Source organism: Psammomys obesus, unplaced genomic scaffold (assembly GCF_907164565.1).
Source record: "Psammomys obesus unplaced genomic scaffold, mPsaObe1.curated_primary_1811, whole genome shotgun sequence".
In the NCBI taxonomy this organism is placed as follows: domain Eukaryota; kingdom Metazoa; phylum Chordata; class Mammalia; order Rodentia; family Muridae; genus Psammomys; species Psammomys obesus.
This window is the reverse complement of record NW_026591598.1, coordinates 7,905,923-7,927,000: the sequence shown is the minus strand read 5'-3', so window position 1 is coordinate 7,927,000 and position 21,078 is coordinate 7,905,923. Positions and strand designations below refer to the sequence as shown.

At 57.7% G+C, this 21,078-nt stretch overlaps 2 protein-coding genes across 3 annotated transcripts; one reads left to right on the top strand and one right to left on the bottom strand.

Annotated features, from left to right (window-relative positions):
- Positions 1-4,564: 4,564 nt before the first annotated feature.
- Positions 4,565-13,918, top strand: Hpca (hippocalcin). 2 transcript variants are annotated; one of them, XM_055611455.1, is made up of 4 exons: positions 4,565-4,611; positions 7,693-8,083; positions 13,353-13,458; positions 13,567-13,918. In XM_055611455.1, exons 2-4 carry the CDS (start codon positions 7,706-7,708, stop codon positions 13,662-13,664), a joined length of 582 nt encoding a protein of 193 aa, XP_055467430.1. In that variant the 5' UTR covers positions 4,565-4,611; positions 7,693-7,705; the 3' UTR covers positions 13,665-13,918. The 2 variants fall into 2 exon arrangements, with proteins under 2 accessions (XP_055467430.1, XP_055467429.1); XM_055611454.1 differs by lacking the exon at positions 4,565-4,611 and adding an exon at positions 5,175-5,257.
- A 522-nt stretch (positions 13,919-14,440) lies between these two features.
- Tmem54 (transmembrane protein 54) lies at positions 14,441-20,084 on the bottom strand. Its single transcript, XM_055611453.1, has 6 exons — positions 19,908-20,084; positions 17,366-17,559; positions 15,568-15,627; positions 15,280-15,468; positions 15,047-15,181; positions 14,441-14,709 (listed from the first exon to the last, which is right to left on the bottom strand). The coding sequence occupies exons 1-6, from the start codon at positions 19,921-19,923 to the stop codon at positions 14,635-14,637; spliced, it is 669 nt and encodes a 222-aa protein (XP_055467428.1). The 5' UTR covers positions 19,924-20,084; the 3' UTR covers positions 14,441-14,634.
- Positions 20,085-21,078: the final 994 nt, after the last annotated feature.

Sequence of the window (21,078 nt, the reverse complement as noted above, 5' to 3'; positions counted from 1 at the left end):
AATAATAATAATAATAATAATAATAATAATAATAATAATAATAATAAAATAAGACTTAAAAAAACAATCCAACAACAACAACCCTCTCCTCCACAAACCTTAGTTGGGCATGGTGGCTCGTGCCTTTGATCCCAGCACCTGGGAGGCAGGGGCAGGTGGATCCCGCTGTGTTCCAGGCGTGCCTGGCTGGTCTCTGTAGTGAGTTCCAGGGCAGCCAGAGCTAACTAACCAGACCTTGTCTCCAACCAAAACAACAGCAGCCTGACTCTTTACATCTTGGTTCAGAGCTCCATAAGTGGTAGAAAAGCTGTACCTGGTGGCACATGCCTATAATCCCAGGATTTCAGAGGCTGAGGCAGGGGGTTTACCATGAGTTCAGTCTGGGCTACGTCGTGAGACTCTGTCTCAAGAAAAAAAAAAGTGATTAAAGGAAACAGCTTTCTGTCCCTACCCCACTTTCCATAAGTGACCTTCGCCTTTGTCGTGGGCCCAGGAGGACAGTGGGGAAACTGAGACACAGCGGACAGACCCAGAGGACAGGAACGGCCTGAGAACGAGCCCAGTGTTTTAGCTATCTGGAACTGCAACTGGAGGACAGCAGGCCCAGCTGAGTGACCTCAGGCAAGCGACCGTCCCTCTCTGGCTTCTGGCTAAGAGTAGCTTCCGGCAGAGGGAAGAGCAATTATCGTATTGGACAAGAGTTGGCTGCGATCATGAGTCCCCAGCTGCTAGAGTCACTCACCCACCCCCACCTCCATCCAATCCCACGCGGAGAGATTAGGGTTGGGAGAGGGCCAGGTACTCCTTCACTCTGTGGGAGCGGAGCGGGGCCGGCCGTGTGGTGCAGAGGTGCCGAACTGGTGGGGAGTTACAAAGGCTGATGGGAGGGGGCCGCTGTGTGAGCCTCGGATGTCCCTTCAGGCTGGAAGCCGTGGGAGGTTATTTAGCCCTGAGGACTCTAATCAGATTAGAGAAACTGATCCCAGCAGGGGGAGCTGTGAGAAGGCCAGAGCAGGGATCTGAGGCAGATCTGGCCAGAAGTAAGGGGGAATGGTGAGTTGGAGAGGCAGGCTGACTCTGCCCACTCCCGTAGAGTGAGCTGGACTTGGGGAGGTGCAGACACAGACCAGCAGGAGGGAGGGTCCTGGCTGTGGTGGGGTCTCAGGCTTGCTTGCTGGGTGGAGGAGGACGCCTAAACCCGGCAAGCTGTGGGTGGAAGGCCATGAGCTGGCTGCTGGCTGGTTTGAATTGGGGGTGTCTGTAGGCCTCTGGAGTAAGTCCAGGAAGCAGCTGGAGATGTTGGTTTTACAGAGAAGGAGCCAGAAGGTCAGAGGGTTATTTTTTTTAATGATTTATTTACTTTTATTTTATATACATTAGTGTAAAGATGTCAGATCTGTGAAGTTACAGACAGTTGTGAGCTGCCATGTGGGTGCTGGGAATTGAACCTGGGTCCTTTGGAAGAGCAGACAGTACTCTTTACCACTGAGCCATCTCTCCAGCCCCAGAGGGGTTATTTTTGTCAGCTTTCCAAGGCTAGGAAAAGGGCCGGTGCAGGATTTGAATGTGGGTCTGAAAAGGTAACAATGTCACTTGGGGCGCTGACACTGGGTTCAGTTGCCTTGGCCCAGGAACCCTGTTCATCTTGGGAGTCAGTACAGCCATCTTTCCACTGCCAAGCCCAACAACCACAGAACGCTGCAATAGGTTCCTCACGCCCAGACCTCTGCTCTGTAGAGAGCTGCCCCAGGCAATCCCAGCATCTTGTTGCCTCAGTACTCTGTACAGACAGCTAGGTGCTTGAGCTGTGCGCAGGTACCTGGGTGCTTGTACTGTGTCCGGGTACCTAGCACCATGTGCGGGAGGCTGTGAAGGCTGTCTCCCTTTGAAGAACAGACACTGACTCCAACTACAACAGAGGGGTGGACCAACTCAAGCCCCTAGAGGTTCAGGATTCCTTTCGCTCTGTAGACATCTGGGCTTCTGTGTGACCTGACAGACTGACAAGGGGGCTTCCCCAGAGGGTCTCCAGCCCCAGCCCCCCCACCCCTACTCCGTTGGCCCCGATTTCAGGCCTGCAGCTTAGAGCCCCCAACTTGCCACCCCTCCCCAGCCCTTCCCTCGTCATGGCCAGCTCGCTGGGGAACTGCCAGGCCTGCCCCGCCCCCTCCCGGGCTGTGCTCCTGGCAGCTCTGCCACCCTGGGCTCTGGTCCGGGGGTGGTCCCTGGCGTCAAGGGAAGCTGGCAGAGACTGGGATTAACGAGGCTGAGACCCGGGACTTTGGGAGATTCCCCCACACACACACACACTCAGACCCCACTTCACAGCTCACTGTGCTCCAAGCTGGGTGGGCAGGGCTTTCTGGAAAGGGGTAGCTTGAGGTTTTAATCACTTTATCAATGTTTGTTTGTGTAACTCCGCCCCCAAGATGCGTTCCCCTCCATCTGTCCCCACCATCTGCTTTCATCAGGATTTTCCAAACCGTTGGGGACCCAAGAGGCATGGAATGGGGGCTGGGTCTGTCTTCTGAGTGGGCTGGAGAAGGGGCAGACCTGCCCACTTCAGAGCGGGACCTTCAGTTCCTGAGTCACACAGAACTGGCTCAGGGTGGAGACTTCAGTCCTCTGAGCCTGAGCTTGAAGTGGAGCAGGGAAGAGCTCGGCACACAGTAGGTAGGCAGGAGATAAGTGTTGTCCAGGCAGTGGCAGCATGGTAGAAGACCAGGGTAGCCACCCAGGTTTCTTTTTAATTAACTATTAATTAATAAATAGTTAATAAATTTTAACCCGGACTTCCCAAGCAGCAAGCCCTCTGCTGCCTTTTTCTGAACTAAGCTACAGGGTGCTTGTTTTGGACACAGGGTCTTGCAGAGTGTAGGGAGCAGCTAGGCCTCCTCTTTGCCTCAAGAGCCTTTCCAGTGCTTCTATGGCTCTTGGGAGCGTAGAGGTGGCCAGTATGAGCAGCCAGCAGAGCCCATGATGGCTCAGACTCTACTTTCAGATGCAGGATGGGGAGACACACCGCTCTTTGCCTTAGAAGCACACCACTGTGGGGGCAAGATGCAAACAGGGGGGTGCTGAGGGAAGCCTCTGGAATCACCCTCCCAAAGAAGAAAAGCATCGGAGCCCACTGAACCTGCGTCTGAGCCAAGAGTTGGTCTAGAGAAAAAGGGGTGTACACCGAGACCCTGCACCGAGGGGAAAAATCAAGCCAGGGTCGGAAGTTCCAGCTTCCAAGCAGGAGAGCGGGGAAAGAACTGGTGGCGGGATGGAGGGATGGGGTTGACTTTTTCCACGTGGCTGTCCTAGGAGAGGGGAGGGAGGTTGTCACAGAAGGGTCTGGGGCGGGGGCTAAGCAGATCTCTCCTCCCTAGCAGCCTGCAGGGCTTCCTGAAGGAGGCAGCTGGGAACCACCCACACTCGTCTGGCGTCTCTCACGCCTCCACTGGGGGTCCCAACACCGGAGCCAAGGCACAGAGTGGAGCCGGTGTTCCTGGGAGCCCAGCTGTCCCTACCCCATCCGGGTCTGACTCTCTGGCTCTGTCGATGTGGCCCCCTCCCCCACTTTTCCTCCAAGCACAAGAGGTGAAGGCTAGACTGATCTGAGAGGCCTGCTCTAGACACCTGCAGGGGTGGTTTGGTTTATCTCTTGGGCAACCAGGGTGACTGTTCTCTCTCTTTTTCTTTTCTTTCTTTCTTTCTTTTTTTTTTTTTTTCTTTTTTTTTCAAGACAGGATTTCTTGTGTAGCCTTGGCTGTCCTGGACTCGCTCTGTAGACCAGGGGCTGGCCTCGAACTCACAGCGATCGGCCTGCCTCTGCCTCCCCGAGTGCTGGAACCACAGGATGATCTGAACCCACCAGGAAGAGCTGTCAAACGCAGGGAGAGTGGCAAATGCCGTCAACTCCATCTTCTGAGGAGGTCCGGAAACCTGGCTCCTTCTGTCTGTCTTTCCTTGACAGAAGGCTCCCTCCTGCGGGTGGCTGCCGGGAAGGCAGACCCTCTCACTCTATTCAAAGCAGCAAAGGCTCCTGCTCTCCCCTGGAATGCTGTCTGAAGCGCCCATTGTTCTGCCACTGCTCTAACCTTTCCCCAAACCGCTTTTCTAACACGCCACGGAACTACGCGTGTTACACCATTGTTTCTTCTGCATGAGCGCAGGCCCCTGCCTGAAACAGTGCCGAGTGCAGAAGCAAAGCATGAAAAATATTTTCGAGATGGATGAATGAGCGCTCCTGAATTGGAAAAAAGCCTTTAACCCTTCTGGGTCTCAGTTTCCTCATCTGCAGTGAAGAACACAATGAGGTCCACATCCTAGAGAAAAGAATTTAAGCTCAGGACGCAGGGACTGTCACCAGGGCCGGAGGAGGGTGCGTGCCGCCCCCATACAGGCAGGAGGAGCTAGGACCCCCATCGTTGTCGCCTCTAGACAGTTGCTGTCCTGAGTGTAGATGAGAGGCCTACCCACTTCAGAACACTCCTCCCCCCCCCCCCCCCCCCGCCAGCCTCCAAGGGGGAGACGAGTCTCTACACTGGCAGGTCACAGGCCTTCACTCGCAGAGGCTGGGGGAAGAGAGAACGCCCTGCCTGGAGGAGTGCTAGGAAGAGCGAGGTACAGGGATGGTGGGAGGTGGCATTAATTCTTAGATGGGGTGGGGGTGAAATCCGGAGTAGTAGGCAGAGGGGGGCGGGCCCTCCGAGGCGGAGGTAGGCAGGGGGCGTGTCTGGCCCCTGAGAGACCCTGGGGCTGAGGAATGGGCGCTCCCACCTCCCCAGAGAGCCTCCAGCTCAGCTAGCTCGGGAGTCGAGGTGCGGGGGCAGCAAGGGTGCCTATCGGATTCCGCCCTCGGGGCGACGGGCGGCCCCGCGCCCAGGTAGGGGCGGCTCGTTCCGGGCTCTGGGCGCTGAGCCGCCTCCTTCCCGGTCCTCCCCGGGTCGGCTTGGAGAGCTGGGGGGTCCCGATCGTTCTCCCGCGGCGGCGGGGTGCTCCAGAGAGAGAGAGAGAGAGAGAGAGAGAGAGAGAGAGGCGGTGGGTGGGGGGCGGGGCAGCGAGGGCGTCCCGTTCCCCCTCCCGGGCGGGGGCGGGGGCGGGGGCGGGGCCTAGCTGCCGGCGGGGGGACCCCCCTAGGGGAGGGGCTCCGGGCCAACGCTGCGGGGCGTCTCCCTCGCAGTCCCGCCCGCCCCTCCGGCCGCCTCTGCCGCCGCGCGCCGCAGCAGCGCCGCCTCCTCTGCGCAGTCGGTGTCTCGGCGTCGCTGGGGTGAGTGGGGGCCGCTCCGGCCGGGGTCGGGGACCGAGGGAGGGCAGCCCCGGAGCCAAGGACCCCACGTCCAGGGAGCCTCCTCCCCGAGCCTCGCGTGGGATCCCTCCCACCCGCGGCGCTGCCAGCCCCGGGCTGCCCCCGGGGACGGCGCGTGGCGCTCTCCAGGGTCCTGACCGCCGAGTGGCCGGCTCCTGGGAGCCGCGCGTGCACCGTCCCGGGCGCCCCCTCCAGGAGGGACCTCGCGCCCGCCCCAGTGCTGAAAGGACGGAGGCGGGGGCCCGGGGCTGGAGCCTGGGGAGGGCAGGAGGGGATGCCAGGGCGGGCTTCTCGGATCGAGCTGAGGTCCCTCCTGCTTTGGGCACTGGGGCGTGGGGGTCTTTGCGGAGAAAACAGACCCTTCCTCAGGCTGGCAGAGGCGATGCCAAGGGTGTCCGGGAGGCAGGGGCACCCGGGGCAGCGCTCCTGCCCGGCGCATCGCTCTGCCCCCGCCCCGCTGACCCAGTTCCTTGGACCTTGAGGAGGGGACACGCTCCCCTGCTCAGCCCTGCGCATTTCCCCAGTCCCTTTCCACACACTTGTTCCGTGGCTCCTCAGCCTGGGGCAGTAGGGGCTGGTCTAGAAAGGCGGGGGGGGGGGCAACAACTTACAGGGACGGGCATGGCACACTGCTGAGGACGGACACGGGTCCCCTCGCATCCCCGGGTCCGTCCCTCTCTTTGTGACAGATGCACACCGGCTCACCACGCATATAGAATTCACACGCAGACACGCACCGAAACGCACAGGGCGCTGGATGCGGTGCAGAACCCGGGACCCACATCCTGTGTGAGCCCATGTATTCAACACGCAACCACACACATGTTCGAGAGCCTCACGGGCCTCCACGCGTAGGGAACCCCCTTCACCCTGTCTCAGCGGCCTCTCCAGCCTCAGGAGCTGCTTGCACACGCCCCTACACCTGTTCTCAGGACTGCCTGGCTCTCTCCCCTCTGTTGCTCGTCTGTTCCCTCACACTCCAATCCCTGCCCCGAGGGGGCCTTTGGAAACCAGGTAAAGGGTGAGTGAGGAAGGGGTTCGGGCGGGCTGGGGAGGGCTCCCCAAGAAAAAAAGAATCCCCAGCAGGTCTGGGGAGGGCTGCAGCTCCCTCTCCCGGGACCTGGCAGCACCTCTGGTATGGAAAGGCAAATGACAAGGGTGCCTGAAGGTCCCACGTGCGGCTGGCCATGTGAGAGGTGTCGGCACGGGAGTCGGCGTGTGGTGGCATGTGTGAGACTTGTGGGGTCGTGGGCTGCTGTGTCTTGATGCGCAGGGGATGGGAGTTGTGCGTGGTGCCATGTGTCGGCGCGTGTGAGTTGTGGGGCGGTGGGATTGCTGTGCGCGGCGGCAAGGCCACCCGTGTGCGGCAAGGGCTGGTACCTGAGTGGCAGAGAACCCAGCAGGCGCATTTGGCGATCCGGGGGCCGCTCTGCGTGCTGGGGGCCACGCACTTGCCTGTGTGCCTGATCTTTGTGGCATCTGAGTACATGTAAATCATTTCTTGCCCCTTTCACATGGATGCAGCGCTTGCCAGCTCAGGCATGGTTCTAAGTGCTCACAGGTATTCAGTGATTTTTGTTTTTGTTTTTCAAGACAGGGTCTCTCAGGGTAGCCTTGGCTGTCCTGGACTCACTCTGTAGACCAGGCTGGCCTCGAACTCACAGAGATCTGCCTGCCTCTGCCTCTGCCTCTGCCTGGGATCACAGGCGTGCGCCTTGCCAGGCTTGGTGGTAACTGATTTAATCCCCACAAAACCCCTCTGAAGTAAATACTGTTATGAAACCCACTCTGCAGTTGGGACAGGGAGTTTGAGGGACTTGCCCAAGGCGCACGGCCGATCAGAGGGAGGGCTGGGCCCCGAGCCCAGGTGCTGTGGCTCCGAGCCCAGGGTAGCACCTCTTGCCGAGCACATCTGCAGGTTGAGAAACGGACAGCATCCGAATGCAGGTGCACTGTGGGGCTGGGGAGCCATGAGAGGGCAGCAGGCTCAGAGTCTCTCCACGCCCTTCCAGGAACCCCCGGGGTTGCTCAGCTCCATCCACCCTGGGGTGTCCATGTGGCCTGAGGCCGATCATCTCACTTTTCTGAGCCCCCCTTCTCCTGGGGGAAATGGAGCTAATCCTCAGCTTTCCTCTCGGGAGGGTGAAAATGTGCACGGCGAATAGGCTTAACGCCAGCAGCCGGAGGGGTGTCGCTGAGCTGGCCCCTTCCTTCTTCTGCCTGCGTGTCACAGAGCGGGGCGCAGGCTGTGTGACCGGGGTCTCGCCTCTCTCTTCTCGGGGCCGACGAGGCTTTGGGGCGCCCTGTGTCTGAGGGGCCTCCTGGAGCCGTGTCAAGCGACCAAAGGGATGTCACCCTTGCTCTCTGTCTCTCCACCTCCTCGGGGGGACCCGCAGGTGGGACTCAGCCATGGGCAAGCAGAACAGCAAGCTGCGGCCGGAGATGCTGCAGGACCTGCGGGAGAACACGGAGTTCTCCGAGCTGGAGCTGCAGGAATGGTACAAGGGCTTCCTCAAGGACTGCCCCACCGGCATCCTCAACGTGGACGAGTTCAAGAAGATCTACGCCAACTTCTTCCCCTACGGCGACGCCTCCAAGTTCGCCGAGCACGTCTTCCGCACCTTCGACACCAACAGCGACGGCACCATCGACTTCCGGGAGTTCATCATCGCCCTGAGCGTGACCTCTCGCGGCCGCCTGGAGCAGAAGCTGATGTGGGCCTTCAGCATGTACGACCTGGACGGCAACGGCTACATCAGCCGGGAGGAGATGCTAGAAATCGTGCAGGTGAGCAAGCCCCCACCGCCGCCGGCTGCTCAGCCGCGGGCTCCGAACCCCCCACACCCCCCAAAAGCTGAAACCTAAAACTGCCGTGGAGTTAGGGGCAGGAGGGAGGGTCAGGGGTTCGAAGCCAGCCTCGCAGCTAGCATTTCCTGGCGCTGCTTTATCTCTGTGCCCGAGCCAGGCTTTCTGGTTGTTCTCAGCATCGGCTCTTTATACCCCTCAGGTAGAGGAGACATTTCCTAAGAATGATAGGACGGTCTCTTACATACCCAAGCGTGTGATTATCCAAGTCAAGACGTTCAACATAGAAACAATGCTGTCCCTATGTACAGATGCTACGCCACTGTCACAGTGGTCCCTATAGCTCTTGTGTGTGTGCACGCGCGCACGCGCGCGTGCTCGTGCTGGTTTGGGATGCTACGTTGAATTTTGGTGTCCTATTTCGTTAGTTATATTTATTTAGAGGCAGGGTCTCACTGTGTAGCCCTGGCTAGCCTGAAACTCACTTTATAGACCAGGGTGATCTCCAGCTCACAGAGATCTGCCTGTCTCTTCATGCTGAGCGCTGGGATGAGAGAGCACCGCTGCTCCTGGCTTTGCTATTCTGCTTTAATTTGGAATGGTTCCTCCCCTTGCTTTGTCTTTCCCGTCTTGACATCTCTGACACAGGCAAGTTATGTTTGGTTTGCTCTGGTTGGAGACAGGTCTCTCTGCGTAGCTCAGACTGGCTTTGAACTCAGGATCCTCCGGCTTTAGCCCCTGAGCCATAGGGTGACAGGCATGTGTCTGCATGCCCAGCTGTGGCCACCCATCCATCCGTCCACCCATTCATTTGTTTATTCGTTTGTTCACTCACTCAGTCATCTGCTTGCAGTGTTCTACCACCTGGCCTCATCCACAGCTCACAAGGACTGTCTTGTCAATCCTTGTTTACTGAGGAGGAAACATGCTTTGAAAGAGGAAGGCGCTTGCTTGACACACACCTCCCAGGCTTGCGAGTGGGCCACCTGCGCCCCGCACTACATCAGACCCCTGAGCTGAGCACAGGGGTCTGAGCACTCGCAGCGGCTCCCGAGAGTGACAGGTGGAGTGACATGGAGACGTGGGACTGAGCCCAGGCTGGCCACGACTCCAAGCTGCCTTTGGTGACGGCTCCCAGCTTCTAGACAGGAGACGAGGCTTCCAATTCTGGACTGGCTTTAGCTCTTCGGCTGCTCATCTAGAAAACTGGAGCGCTGACAGCAATGCTGATTGCATGAGGAGGTTTCGAGACTTGTCATGAATGTCTTTTCTTAGTACAAACTCAAGTAGGAAACACATTATTTCAGAAACCTTCCACAGCAGCCCATCCCCCTTAGCGCTTTGAAGGCGGTCAGTGCTGTGGTTCTATCTTAGCCACCCTGCGCCTTGCCCGGTTTAAACGCTTGTTTTTAGACAGGGTCTCTCTCTATGTAGTCCTGGCTGGCCTCTCAACATTTTTTTTAACCATATTTATTTATGTGTAGGGGTAGCATTCCATCATGCAGATCTCGGGACTTGAACTAAGGTTTGTCTGCAAGCATCTTTACCTGTTGAGCCACAGCAGACAGCCATATACCTGTGGGCTTTTCCCACTGTTCCAAAGCTCTCACAGACACCAAGGGATTCAGTGAGGGCTTGGTACCCAGTACTTGGTACTCAGTGAATGTTAGGCTGAAGGGACTCTAGCTAGCTCAAGCATCGTAAACATGGCTCCGGCAGGCCTTGCCCTTGTCTCCCATTCCCTCTGCCTTGCTAAACTCTTAGATTGCATTCCTAAAACTGGCCACTAAGCTCTATTCCCTCAGTTGGCCAATTCCTCCTCCTGAGGCTGGGTACTAAGGTCCGGCTCTCAAAGTATTAAAGTCCAGAAATCAAAAGCTCCCTTTGGCTCACCTAATTAACATGCCCAACTAAAATTAAATACCTCACCTTAACATGGGTTTCTCCTTTTACCTTTATAAACCACTGTTTTCCTCTCCATGCAGAGGCAGTTCTTTGTCCTCTGGGACAAAATACCCCTCCTCCTTCCCTTGTTCACATCACCTTCTGCCTCCTCCTCTGTCTCCTGTCTCTTTTTCCTGTCCTCTGTCCCCCTGGGGAAAATTAATCTCCTCTGTGCCGAGAACTTGGCCTTGGGGGTCCTGGGCCGATCCTTTTCCTTTCAGTGGCTGTCAGTCATTCTTTTCACCATTCATCTCCTGCACAGGCTGAAATGGCCTTGTAGGCGTCTCCAAGATTGAGACTTTGTGCAAGGCCCCTTCCTGCACCTCAGCCTCCTTCCCTCCCAGCCCCTCTGTTTCCTGGGCTGCTAACCGCTCCGGTCCATCCAGCCACTAGCTTCCCCCTCTTGCTGGGGATGTGGATCTCAATTGGGACAGCTGTCTTGGGAAGTGATGTGTTCCCTCTGCCAATTGCCTGTTGCCTCAGTGTTTGTCCCAGAAGTCTCTGGACCATGCACCCCTCTTGGGAGGCAGGGTGATGGGGGATTCTGGGGGTCCTGCTGGAAAGGTCAAAGTGGTGGTGGAGGATCATTTGGGGACCTGAGGGATACCAGCAACCTCTCACACTGGTGAATCTCAGCCTGTCTGAAGCCGCCACCCTGCCCATCCCTTAGGCATCCCTGGACCTTTTTTTTTTTTTTTTCTGGCTTCTGTTCTCCAGACCCCGACTTCTACAACAGCCCAGAGGCTCCAGACGGCTGGAGCAGACAGTGCTCTGTGAACCTCAGGGCCTGATTAATGACAAGTAGGCTCCAGTGAAACTCTGGGCGAGCAGACAATTAATTAGAAGGATTGTCACAGGGAGAATGGCCACTCTCTAAGTCACTGTCCAGTCCTTCTCCCATCCCAGTCCTACACTGGGTGATGGCACAGTGGGAGGAAGGAGGCAGAGTGCTTCACAGGGCTCCTGCTCTGATAGGGAAGAGGAAGGCACAGGCCACACTGATGTGGTCAGTGGCGCCATATAAAAGCAGTATCTGGGAGTCCAGGGGACTGAAAAACTCAAGGGCACAGCGGATGAAGAATGACACGACACTCTGAGCTGCTGCTCGGTGACCACCTACCTACTCTCGCCAGCCATTGTTGTATTTTTCTGTCTTGTTTCATCGTTGTAGACAATTCCAATGAGACAGACACAGTACTCCATTTTGCAGAGGGAAACTGAGGCTCTCAGAGGCTAAGTTCTTATCCGAGCAGACGCAGCAAGGGCAGAATGGACCAGGATGTCACTTCCGACACCCTGCTGTTTATCACTCCAGATTGCCCAAGCATGCATCTTAGCACAACATCTCTCAACCTGTGGGTCGCGACCCCTTTGGGGGTGTTGAACGATCTTTTCACAGGGGTTGCATGTCAGATATCCTGTATATAAGATACTTATATTACAATTCGTAGCGGTAGCAAAATTACAGTTATGAAGTAGCAAAAAAATAATGATTGTATGGTTGGGGCGGGCTCACCACAACATGAGGAACTGTATTTAAGGGTCGCAGGATTAGGAAGGGTGAGAATTACCGTATTAGCAGCTAAAAGGGAGCAGACAGACGGTGATCCAGTGTTGTCCGTCAATTTCCTCCTCAAACCTTGGTTTCTTATTCAGAAAGGGAAGTTTTGATCCGTGCTTCTTTGGGCTGATGTGCAGTTTAGAAATCCTGCATGCATGTCGCCACTATGGCACACACCTTGGAAGGCAGAAGCAGGAGATCTCTGAGTTCAAGGCCAGCTTGGTCTACAGAGTTCCAGGACAGGACAGGGCTACACAAGGAAACCCTGTCTCGAAAAACAGAACAAACAAAACTGCTCGTGGGGCCTGGCGCATAGTGCTTGCAAGATAAAGGGTAGCTCATAATCCAGGCAGAGGGTGTAAATGCTGGGGGAATCTGAAAGGCCCAGGGATGTTCCTTGTGACAGAACTACCCCTCCAGTGAGGCCTGGTGACGGTGAGGCCAGCGTTGGACACCCTGTGAAGTACCTTGAATGCCAAAAGCAAATGGTTTGGACTTGGTACAGAGAGCGGTGGGAGGTGACAACGGCCTTTAAAGAGGGGGTTCCCTGGCACGTGAGTAGGCACTGAGCTGGGACTGGGGAATCTGAGTGGTGAGAACTAGGTACCATCCTCCGGGGAGGCGATCACTTCCTGAGCGGCGTCCTCGGAGGAAAAGCCTAGGAAGCCCTGCAGCCAGTGCGCCCTGACCCAGGCGGGTTCACAGGTGACCTCGCTAGGAAAGCATCGCAGACGGAATCCCAGGGAGGAGGGGGAGGCGGCATCCTTAAGGAACCGGTGCGCGGTGGGCCGGGAGGGAGGACTGTGGGTGCCCGGAACACTGCCGGCTTAGGGGCGTGGTCGAGGAGGTTTGTGTTTGGAAAGAGCGTGGAGAGGCGGTGTGTGGGGGACAGATCTGCAGGAAAAGAGGCCAGAAAAGAGCAGTGCAGAGACGAAGCTGGACAGGAAGGGCGTGGAGGAAAGGGTTATTATATGGCTCAGGGGAAAGAAAGGAGGCTCCTTGGAGGTGTCACTGTGGGGAAAAAAAAAAAAGAACTGCACGTCCGAGGTGACCAGTCCGGTCTCTGAGCTCCAGGGAGCAGCAGAAACATAGCCCATCCCACAGGCTGAACAGCTCTGTGCATTTAGCTCAGAAACTCTCCTTCGTGTTGCCTCGGGGGCTCCTACACGAGGCAGCTGCCGCCCTCAGCCTGGCAGAGCTCAGGCTGTCCCTGGCCGGGTGGCAGGTGCTCATTTACATTCGTTTGCATAATGTTCCCGCCCCTTCTTGGTCCCAGCTGCCGCCGCGCTGCTCCGCGCCCCCTGTCGGCCACACGCCGCAGTGCAGCCCAGTGCCCGCTCCCTCGGCTCAGCGCCCCCTGGAGGTCACTGAGCGGGAGTGCTAACTCAGCCCAGGCGCGAGCGCCCACGTTTGGCGTTGTAGGCACTTTTGCTATCTAGGCTCTCTTGTCCTCCAACATCTGCCTTGACTCCGTGCACCCCAGGGTCTTGGCATCCACCTGGAGCTTTTCAGGTCCCAGTGCCTTGGTTCATCAGCTCCATCAGCTCGTCTCACCTGCTCCTCTAGGGCCCCGGGCCCAGGGCACTCTTCAGTGACCTCTTTTAAAAAGCCCTTCCAGACTCCCCCCACCCCCACCCCGTCATGGAGCAGGACCCTGGGATGTTTATGGAGACAGAGATCTGGATGGGGGGGGGGGTTTACGTCAGCTGTTCTCACTCCCTGATGTCCTCCCCCGACACCCCACAGGCCATTTATAAGATGGTTTCGTCCGTGATGAAGATGCCTGAGGACGAGTCGACCCCGGAAAAGAGGACTGAGAAAATCTTCCGCCAAATGGACACGAACAACGACGGTGAGCGGCCGGGGGGTGGGCGGCCTCCCCCTCTCTCCCTCTCCCGCACCACCTGCCTGGCTTCGCGGCTGCGCCCTCCCTCCTCACGGCCCTCCCCTCGCTCTGCAGGCAAGCTGTCACTGGAGGAGTTCATCCGCGGGGCCAAGAGCGATCCATCGATCGTGCGCCTGCTGCAGTGTGACCCCAGCAGCGCCTCCCAGTTCTGAGCCCAGAGGAGCCAGCCCGCCTCCCCGCCTCCCCCGGCCCTCAGCTTCCTCTCCCTCCCTCGTGTCTATCCAGGCTGGGGGCCACACTGGGGATCCCTTCCCGGGGTCTGCACTGTGGGGGGGGGGGGGCTCTGGAGAAGCGAACCCTGCAAGAAAGGGGCTAAGCGAGGCAGCAGTTAGCACCCACGGCCCTAGAGGCCGAGTCTCCCTTAGCGGGACCAAGATGACCCTGTGGTTTGGTCTGTCCGGGTTATGTACTCTTTACTTAGACAGCTGGACCACCTTCCACGAACCCACAGACCCGAGGCTCTTTCACAGGGCGGGGGTGGGGGGTGGGTCCCCCTTGGGTGGTCCTCAGCCTGGAGGGAGGGGGGAGGAGTCGTACCAAGGTGAAGAATCTTTTCTGTTTGGTGGGGAGACATGAGGATTCCAAGGCTGTGGGGCTTGGAAGAAGTTCCTTGATCTACTTCCCTGCCCCTGCCCTTGCTGGCTGGAGGCCGTGGTAAAAAAAAAGAAGAAGAAGAAGAAAAAAAAAAACTCCCAGGATTCCATCTGGAGGTCCCCAAACCCAAACCCAGCCTGCCTCTTTGCACTTGGATAATCACGGATCTGACCCCTCTGTATATTGTATTTCACCCCCTTCACACGCACGCACACGCTCTCGCAGCACACACACAGACTCACAGACTGATGGCAGAGCCCCCCACAGCATTCGGTGTGGGAAGGAAGTGCAGGCCCCTGGCCAAGCCCCACCTCCCTCTGCATGCAGCCACACGGAGCATCTCTGTTCTTTTTAATAACTTCAGAATAAAGTCTTGTTTCAGTGCAGACTGCTTGGCGGCCAGTGTGCCCAGGGGTCCACTGAGCTTTCTTGGGCCTGCTCTAGGAGTCCTGGGCGCAGGTCAGTGCAAGCTTCATCACATGTCCAGGCTTGGTCACGTGCCTCAGTAGCCATGGTGCTGCTGAGGTGTCAGAGGGTCAGCTGCACGGAGCTGGCGCAGCTCAGGAGGTCGTGGCCATCCAGGGGCTCTGGGCTTGCTTGTATCTGCAGACAGAGGAAACAGTTTGTTTCATCAGGGCTGGGTTGGGGTCTCTAGCCCAGGACACCTCAAACTGGAGGAAGGAGAGACTAGGGCCTCCTGGGGCAGGATATCACTATCACCCATTTGAGACAGGCCAAGACCCCCCCCCCCAGTGTCCCCAAAGACCCGGGAGAGCCAGATGTCAGCTGTGGACTGGTCGGGCCTCTCTGGACTTTGGAGCCCTTTGGTGGCTGGAGCAAACTTTTGCCCCCGTTATCTGAGGCTCTGTTCAGAGAGGGGTGAGACTGACTAATCAAGGGCCCCCAGCCGGGGCCCCCCAGGACTGCAGAGGGAACCTACCGTGTGGTGGCAGCTTTCCCCCCACCAGGGCCTCAGTTCCAGCAGCCGGTGCACGAGCTGGGCGCAGCGCACGGCAGACACGCTCTCCGCCACACAGAACATGAGAGAGATGGCCCAGAGGCACAGGCTGGAGCTCTGCAGGGTACAGGGGCGCAGGCATCCACTTAGGGAGAGGGGCACAGCTAGATTCCAAGGGTCCTCCCCAGCCCGCTCCCGGAGGCTCAAACACTCACATAAATCCGAGTGGGGTCAAAAGGACAGTCAGGTGCGAGCGTCGGGAGCTCAGGGCTCTCAAAAGTACAGGCTGCCAGCAGCGCCCTGCCCTGGGTGGCGAAAGTCACCGCGATGGAGGCCAGGAGTCCAACAGCACAGGTCAGAGAAAGCAGGCCACAGGCCACGCTCAAGCTAAACACGGTCCAGCGCTGGGCAGGAAGAGCACGGATCAGCGGGTATCATGCTTGCCCCCCCCAGGGGGGGCTGCTGACCCCGCCCGCAGTCCTACGTGAGGAAGAGCCACATACCAAAGGGGTGCTGGGGAGGTAGCGAGACAAGACGACGGCTGCAATTCCAGTGAGGATGACCTGTGGGGAAGCTTGGATCAGCTCTGATGCTGGAGCTGGGGGACAGCTCGTGGGGCCAGACCCACACTTGGAAAAAGACCTCCCAGTCCTCCCCAGCCCTGCAATCCCCGCTCCCACTCATGGCCTCCGAAGGGACGTCACCCTCCATCACCCACTGCCCACGGCCTTCCCGGGTCCTCCCCACCGCCTAAAGCTGAGTGCCTCCCGACAGGGCCTCGAGTATCCCAAGTTTGCTGGCACAAACATACATCCTATATGCTGGGCCACAGGACACACACGACATCGCTCCCAGGGATGGAAAACGACTTTAGGGGAGACGAATTCTGCTAATAAGGGACTAAAAAACAAACAAACCAGAAACCAGGTATTGGTGGCAGACGCCTAGAATCCCGGCAATGAGGCAGGTGGGTCGCAGCAGCCAGCCTGGTCTACATAAAAAAAAAAGTCCCCGTTCAGCCAGGACTATGTAGTGAGGCCCCATCTTAGATGGACAGGACAGGTCATGAACAGAATCTCTGAAGAGAGGGCTGAGGGCGGAGCTCGGGAATAGCATGCTTGCCTAGCACTCGTGAAGCCCGGGTTCAAATCTGAATACCACAGATGACAAAGATGCTCCCCTGGAAGCATCGAGTTATACCAGGCTTTTGCCGACCTAGTCGTGGCCCTCTCTGTCTTCCCTCATTGCTCTGGGTATGGGTGACCCACAGAGCTTCCTCTCTGAGAGCATCCTTCTCGTCCCTGCATCCTAATGCCACTTGACCCCCAGAGACGAGAGCAGTGGGGCGAATCTTCCATTCCTGGGCAGCTGGGAGTGGGGAGGATTTACAGGGGAAGGGGAGGGGGGAGAGGAAAGCAAAGGCCCAGCGGTCTAGCCCAGAGCCTCCTGACCCCAGGGCTGGCCACCTTCTGTGCCTTCCTCAAATGGCTGCTGAGCAAAACAGATACTGATGGGAACACAGCAGCACCCTCTTCCTGCTGCTGGCATTTCCACAGGTTCACCGCTGCCTGGAGGCCAGCGGGCTGTCTGAGCTTCATTCTGTAGGCAGAGACCAGCTCAGAGAGCAAGGTCCCTCAGCCAGGAAAGAAACAGCAGGTCCCCCAAAGTTGAGCAGATTACCCCCAAGTCTGCAGCTGCCTTAGCCGACGGGCGGAGAAAAGCCTCCTCAACCTAAGCCCACCAGCCTCTTTCCTTCAGTCATTCATCGAACAGGCGGCTGTCCAGGTCAGGTCGCACATGGCTGCCTCTCAGCATGTCGATCCACTCTAACGATAAACTCCTGCCTAACTGCCTTACCCGGTGTCTCCAGGTCAGATGCCAGCCACTCCCGGCTCCGCACCGTGGCACCTGCCACAGTCCGAGCGTGGAATGCCACCCTGGCATGCTCTCCTGCCAGCAGGCCCCAGACTGCCCCACACCTGAGTTATTAATTACAGGGCACTGGGAACTCCTGCTCACCCATGGCCACCCGGCTCGGAGGTCTGTGTCTCTGTGCAGCCCTCCCGGCTCCTCCCTAGCCAAGCGATGTTCATTCCCTCTGAACCACCACACCGAGATTACCTGCCCCAGTGGTCCACGCTAGCCTCGTGCCAGGCCCCCAGTTAGGCACCTTCTGTGGATGCCTTCGCCGCCCCTACTCTACAGAGGACACCATTGAGGTAGAGAGGGTTTGAGTGCCTGCACTGTCGGTGCCTGGTTCCCAGGGTTGGTGCTCGGGGCCCTCCCTCTTGCTGGCCATACCACAATGGCAGAGGTGACGGAGAGGATGTCCACTGCGCAGTACTGGAGGACCACGGCGTCGCTGGTGGCAGCCACGAAGCGAAGCATGGTGCCGTGGAGCACAGCCGCTGTGATGAAGCTCACGTGACCCAGCACGACCAGCACCAGACCTGTCTTCATCAGCACCTTCCGGAACTCACCCACATTCAGGCCGCCTGTGGGGACACACGTCGGGGGTTGGGGTGAGGCGCTCCTGCTGGGCAGTGGGCCTTCTGGACCGCCCCTGTTTCTTCACTCTTAAATGCTCCACAGTTGGCTTTTAGTCCTTGAATTTCGAGGTTGGAAAAGCCTCCCACGGAGCCATTCATTCATTCATTCATTCACTCATCTGTTCTGTATATAAAACTGTCCCGTATGTCCATTCCAGGCCAGTCGCTAGGGTACCTAGAAGCTCAAAGGTTCTGTCCAGGCCTCAAGGAGCCCACAGTGTATTGGGCAGGAGCTAGGCCCCACAGGGTGGTCAGTCTGGCACATGGGGAACGGCACACACAGTAGTTAACATTCAGCTGCTCAATGGAGAGGTTGAGGGCCGTGCCCAGAGAGGAAAAGGGACCTTGTTTCTTAGTGTGGGCAAGAACTGTGGGTGGATTGGAAGGTCTCGGGGACTCTTAGTGAAGGGGTGTTGACTGGGGCTGGGACCAGGAGGGAGGCTGGCAACAAACACACTTTCTGAGTGGCCAAGTGGCCAAGTCCTATTACATCTCCATAGCAGGAAGCCCTCCTCTTCCTCCTCTTCTTCCTCCTCCTCTTCTGAGCTGCTTCCTACAACAACATCCCCCGTGGCTCTTAACCCTGCACCTGGACCCTCGCGTCCCTTCCATTTATCCTGCTCTGACAGACTGGAAGATGTGGCTGGCTCTCTCAGCTAAGCTGAGCCCTTCTCCGTTTGCTGCTCCCAGTGGGCTCTGCCTTCGAGACCCTTGCCAAACCTTCCCCACTTGGGCCAGAGGTTCGACCCTGTTCCCTCTATGTGAGCTCTGCAGCTGAAAACAAGAAAGGGAGAAAGGACCATTATGCCAGAGGTTCTCTGGGCAATTGCAGGGGGTCAACGAACGTGGCTCATGATCCCTGTATTCAGGAGACTGAGGCCAGAGGATTGCTGTGAATTCAGGGTCAGCTTAGTAACAGAGCGAGGCTCTGCCTATATAATATAATAAATATAATATAATATAGTATAATGTTATATCATATCATATCATTATATTATAATTTTCTTCATTGGGGTAGCCACTGGTAAATTGCCCATCTTTCAGTAAAATGCCCCCTTATACTCCTGTAAGCAACCCTAATTAAACTCAATAAGACACACAGAGCTAATTTGGGGGAGCAAGGAGGAGCCTGTCTAGACAGCCACAGACTCACTGTAGACCTGGTACCAGCCACCCCTCCCCTCTGGGCCCTGGATTCTTCATGCCTTAACCCAGGAGGGGTCGGCCTAAGTGGTCTCTGAGCTCTCCCCTAGAGATCGCAGGCTCTGGGGCTGGCAAGGCCCGAGGAACTGGAATGGCCTTGTGAAGATGAACAGCTGGCCAAACAGGAAGAGGAATGGCAGCCTTGTTCCAGGGACCTGCGGGGTCCCAACCTCACCCCCCTCATCTCATCCCCCCACCCATCCACCAGTAGCAACCCTGACACTACTGAGCCTTGCCTGGGCTCAAAACCAGCAGCATCGCTGGACCCAGGCTTTAGGCAAACAGGAAGCTAGGGTTGTGCCTCCGCACTGGTCCGAGAGTTCAAGGCAGGCTTTGTTTCTCAGTTCCCGTGCTGGGAGCATTGGGCAACGTGGCTGGCAGGGTGCTAGGCGTTTATTACCAGCCTCACCCTGGTCAAGAGGCGGGTGCGACTGTCCTCCTTCTGCGAAGAAATGGGCACGGCTCAGAAGACATGTGTGCTGGAGAGTGGGCACCTCAGACCCCAAGCAGCAGGCTTTGCCCAGGGAATGGGGCACACCTGTCTCCCCGTCCGTGAGCCTGGTGTCTGGCCTCTCCCTCCAGCCTGGCCGGGGGAGAGGAGGTAATGGATGGGACCGGAGACCCTGGACCTGAATCCCATCTCGGATCCCACAGCCTAGTTTTGCCCACTAGAGCGGAAAATGGGGCCAGGAGGCCCAGGGTGCAGTGGAGACACCAAAAGCAGATTTACTCAGACCTGGGCCTCATTGGCACAAACCTGGGGCCCCCAGCTACGTGGGAGGTTGAGGCAGGAGGCTCCAGGGTTCAAAGTTAGAGTGAGCTAGGCACTGAGTTCCAGGCTAGTCCCTTGTAACTTCGCTGTCTCGGAATTTTGGGGCTGGTGTGGAACTCAGTGGTAGAGAACTTGCCTGAGTCAAATAAAAACCCAGCCGCCTGTTACCCCGCCTCCATCTCACTTCTGGGGAAACTGAGGCCGAGAGGAAAGTGACCCGCATCAGGTCAGTACGTGAGGCAGGGCTGGGCTGGGCGGACGGCCTGGCTCCAGGTTGGGTCCCCCCCCAGGGTAGGCCCCCCCGTGCGCCCCAGCTCACCGAGGCGCAGACACATGGCGCTCCCAGCCAGTGGCCCCCGCCGGCGTCAGCGGGGCCTCGCTCTCATCCTGCTCACCGGCGGCCTGAGCTCCTCTTCCCGCCGGAGCAGGCAGCAGGCGCCCGACGGCCTCCCTTCCCTGCACCCCGCAGGCCGCCCAGCCCGGCACCCCGCGCGCCGCTGAGGCCGGTCCGACCGGCTGGGCGACCCCGGGACTGCGCGGCTGACTCACGGCCCCGCCCCTGCCGCGGAGCCAGGCGCCGCCTGCACGCCCATTGCGCCGAAGGAAATCGAGGCTCAGGGACCCGGCGCGGGGGTGGCCAAGAACCCTGCGAGATGAAAGCTGGGAGTGAGCGCGGGGAGTGGGCAGGGGGAGGCCCAGGGTCTGCTTTTAATCCACTGGGTAACTTCAGAGCAATCGCTTTCCCTCCCCGGGCCTTCCTTTGTCTGGTCTTCCCTGTTTGTGTAAGGTGCTTTTCCTTTCTGTCTTGGTGGTGTTGGCAACGGGTTGGCAACGACTCTGTTTGCTCCCTGGAAAACCAAGGATAATAATTCTTGTACCCTGATAGAAGAAAACGCAGTCTTAGAAAAAGAGAGAAATGACAGGGGTCAGTGAGGTGACTCAGCCAGTGTAAGTCCCTTGTCTGATGAGTTCCATCCCTGAGACACGATGGAAGGAGAATCAACACCTGAATGTTGTTCTTTGACCTCAGCTATGTTACTAACATACTGTCGAACAAACATTACACACACACACACACACACACACACACACACACACACACACACAGGCACGCATGCACATGCAAAAGACAGGGTCTCACTGTGTAGCCCTGACTGTCCTGGAACTCACAAGAACCAGGCTGGCCTTGAACTCACAGAGCTCCTGGAATGCCTACTGTTGGGGCTGGAGAGTTGGCTCGATTGTTGTTGCAAAGGACCCAGGACTGAGTCCCAGCACCCAGGTGAAGAAGGTTCACCATAGGCACCAGACACACGTAAGGTACACGGATGTCCATGCGGTGGCCACCTCCCTGGGCCACTGAGGTCCAGCAGCAGGTCTTTCGGAGGTCACTAACTGGAGCTACCAGATCCTACTCCGCATTCTGTACCCCGTCGGTCCGTAGTCTCCATGGAAGAGGCTGGCCTCACGTCTACGGGTTCTCAGTGCCT

Bases quoted from the DNA above. Each gene is read 5' to 3' on its own strand.
- Hpca (XM_055611455.1), top strand. From the start codon at position 7,706: ATGGGCAAGCAGAACAGCAAGCTGCGGCCGGAGATGCTGCAGGACCTG. The intron at 8,084-13,352 runs GTGAGCAAGCCC...GACACCCCACAG, and splicing joins AGATGCTAGAAATCGTGCAG to GCCATTTATAAGATGGTTTC. The intron at 13,459-13,566 runs GTGAGCGGCCGG...CTCGCTCTGCAG, and splicing joins AATGGACACGAACAACGACG to GCAAGCTGTCACTGGAGGAG.
- Tmem54 (XM_055611453.1), bottom strand. The intron at 15,628-17,365 runs GTATGGCCAGCA...GCTTCCCCACAG, and splicing joins CCGTCACCTCTGCCATTGTG to GTCATCCTCACTGGAATTGC. The intron at 15,182-15,279 runs GTGAGTGTTTGA...TGTACCCTGCAG, and splicing joins TTGACCCCACTCGGATTTAT to AGCTCCAGCCTGTGCCTCTG.